Source organism: Chaetura pelagica, unplaced genomic scaffold, assembly GCF_000747805.2.
Source record: "Chaetura pelagica isolate M959 unplaced genomic scaffold, ChaPel_1.0 scaffold471, whole genome shotgun sequence".
Lineage (NCBI taxonomy): Eukaryota > Metazoa > Chordata > Aves > Apodiformes > Apodidae > Chaetura > Chaetura pelagica.
In genome coordinates, this window is record NW_009952430.1 from 3207516 (window position 1) to 3210379 (window position 2864).

A 2864-nucleotide genomic window follows, 5' to 3' on the forward strand; every position below is an offset into this window, starting at 1 on the left:
AAAGAGGGGTGAGCACTATTGTTTACAGGGAGCAGGAAATGTTGAAGTCTTAAAGGGCTGACAAGGAACGTGCAAAGAGGAAGGTGACAGCTGTTTGTCCTGATTTGCTGCTACTCTGCAGTGACAGCCTGTGTGTAATAAGATCTCATAGCAGCAACATGCTAAAAATATCTCTTAATGTGCTTACAAAAGCTCTCATTCTTTGAATGAAATAAGTACAAAGCTCTGCAGTTTAAAACCTTTCCCAACAGCTCTTATGGCTGAGGGGAAAAAAAAAAAAAAAAAAGAAAAAAAAAAAAAGTACATGTAAAAATAATCCAATTTGTTTAAAAGTATATTTCTTAACTTCTGTTTCATCCAGGCAGCTCTGAATATATACAAGGCAACGCACACACTTTATCACTCAGAGGGTGGTTCTCTGGCTGTTTCTCTTGTCTGATACTGAGAAGAAATTAGACAACTCACCCTTGCCCAGTCCAGAGATGGCATCCGTGACCACCACCACCTTGTTTTGCACAGCAGACTTGGACAACAGCCACCTGACTGACTGGTAAATATAAATAACTCCACTGATTCCAAAGAGAAGCAATGGCAAAAAAAGTACAGCAAGGATACCCATCTCTGGGGGAAACAAAAGACCATATGAGAATAAAAGTAATAGAAATATGCATTAATTATTTTTCAAACTATTATTTTCTTGAAAAGCAATGTGTTCATCTACAGAAAATCCAGCTACCACCATGCCAAAGGCTTCAAGCAGTGGGAAGTTTGTTTTCCAATCCATATATTCATATTATTATTGAATAAACAAGGAAATATTGTTTGTCTGTTTTCCTCATCATTGCATGGTCTAATCAAATCTGGATTCCTTTTATTTAAAATTACTCTATGTTGGCAAAAATAATAAATAAATAGAATTTTAATAAAGATATTGCCTTGAGGAAAAATATGGGTTAAAATATAACACTGGATTTTTAATTATTATGTTATAGGAAAAGAGCTAAAAAGTTTTTAATTCTAATTTCAGATAAAATACATAATAGAAATGTTTTCTGTTCTAAAAATCAGAAAGAAATAGAATCACTTACTATGGATATGAAGACTCCAGGTACAGATAAATCATTCTCTGTATTTTTCTAAATGTTTGTATCACAGGTCTAGTTAAAGCTCTTTAGCAATTCCATGGAGTGTTGCATTTGTTGAGTCTGCTCCCCCTGAATGAGAAGGGCTGGGAATGGCCACATGACAGAGATACTTCAAAGTAAATATAGAATCTAAAGTGTAACCCAGTCCAACAGACTGGTCAGTCATGGAAGAACTTTCTGTACAGGATCAATTCAGCTGTGACAGGAAGCTGGACATGAGCCGGCACCATGCGCTGGAGCCCAGAAACCAACTCTCTTGTGGGCTGCAGCAAAAGCAGTGTGGGTAGCAGGGCCAGGGAGGGGATTCTGTCCCTTTACTTGGCTCTTGTGAGATCCCACCTGGAGCACTAGGTCCAGTTCTGGAGCCCCAAACACAGGAAGGACATGGAGCTCCTGGAGAGAGTCCAGAGGACACAAAGATGATCTGAGGGTTGGAGCAGCTCTGCTCTGGATACAGGCTGAGAAAGCTGGGGTTTTCAGCCTGGAGAAGAGAAGGCTCCAGGGAGACCTTAGAGCACCTTCCAGTGCCTGAAGGGGCTCCAGGAAAGCTGGGGAGGGACTTTTCACCAGCGTATGCAGTTATAGGACATGGGGGGATGGTTTTAAGCTGGAAGAGGGGAGATTTACGTTAGACATTAGGAAGAAATTCTTTCCTGTGAGGGTTGTGAGACATTGGCCCAGGTTGCCCAAGGAGGTTGTGGAATCCCTTTCCCTGGAAGTGTTCAAGGCTAGGTTGGATGGGACTTGGAGCAACCTGTTCTAGTGGGACGTGTCCCTGCCCATACAGGGGGTTGGAACTGCACGGTATTTAAGGTCCTTTCCAACCCAAACCACTCAGTGATCTTTCTGACTTGCCTTCATTTGCAGTTGTTCATAGGACTATCTCAGTTTCTTGTCATTGGCCTTCAATTAACTTTACACATAAAAACATTTGTATAAACCCCATTATAACACCAGGTCTTCAAAAACAAGCAAAAAGACCATAAAGAAGTTGATACTTGAAATAATCGCTGTTTAGCAATATGAATGATGTATGTATATGCCAGGAGAGGTCCTTGAGCAAGCTACCTTGGGAATCAGTGCATCACACAGCCCTGCTGTGGGCAGCTGAGTGCTGGGGGTGCCCCAGCACTCACCACTGGCACAGCTTGGCTGTCTCCTCCTACAAAAGCAGATGTAAACACTTGGGCAGTCTGAAAACCCTGACCTCCCTTCCTTTCCAGCAGAACTGGGAGCCATGATTTCTCCAGGTGACACCCCCCCTTTCCCTGTGAGAGTTCATGGCTCTTCACAGGGCAGGAGGCACATGGGGGCTTTGTTGGTGTTCAAATCAATCTCCTTTAGGAAAGGACTAAACAAAAAGAAAAAAAAAATATAAATCCACACAAGAAGAAAATAACAGTTGAAGATGCGTTATTGATTTCAATATAATTAAACATCCCTTTCCTCAGGCCTGCAGTCCCTGCCTTCCCTCTCGGTGCCGGGATGGCCGGGAGGGTTTGGCCGGGCACCTCCTGCCCTGCCTGGCTGCCGGCAGCGTCCTGGGCTTTCCCCCTGGAGTGGGGCGAGGAGAAGGATGGCAGCCGGGCCTGGGAGCAGGATGGAAAAGGGGCATCTGCAAAAGAGCTGTGGCACGAGACAGAGGGGCAGGAGGTGCTGGGGACACTGCACGGGCAGGTGATGCTGAGCTGGCTCCCTCAGTCGATCCTGGTCGCTTTC

The 2864-nt window shown here is 44.0% G+C and overlaps 1 protein-coding gene across 1 annotated transcript in view; it reads right to left on the reverse strand.

Annotated features, from left to right (window-relative positions):
- DHRS7C (dehydrogenase/reductase (SDR family) member 7C) overlaps positions 1–621 on the reverse strand; it is an 8462-nt gene extending 7841 nt beyond the window's left edge. Inside the window, exon 1 of the mRNA XM_010008249.1 lies at positions 466–621. Within this exon, the coding sequence (XP_010006551.1) occupies positions 466–619 (154 nt within the window). The 5' untranslated portion in view covers positions 620–621. The remainder of the gene's footprint in view (positions 1–465) is intronic.
- Positions 622–2864: the final 2243 nt, after the last annotated feature.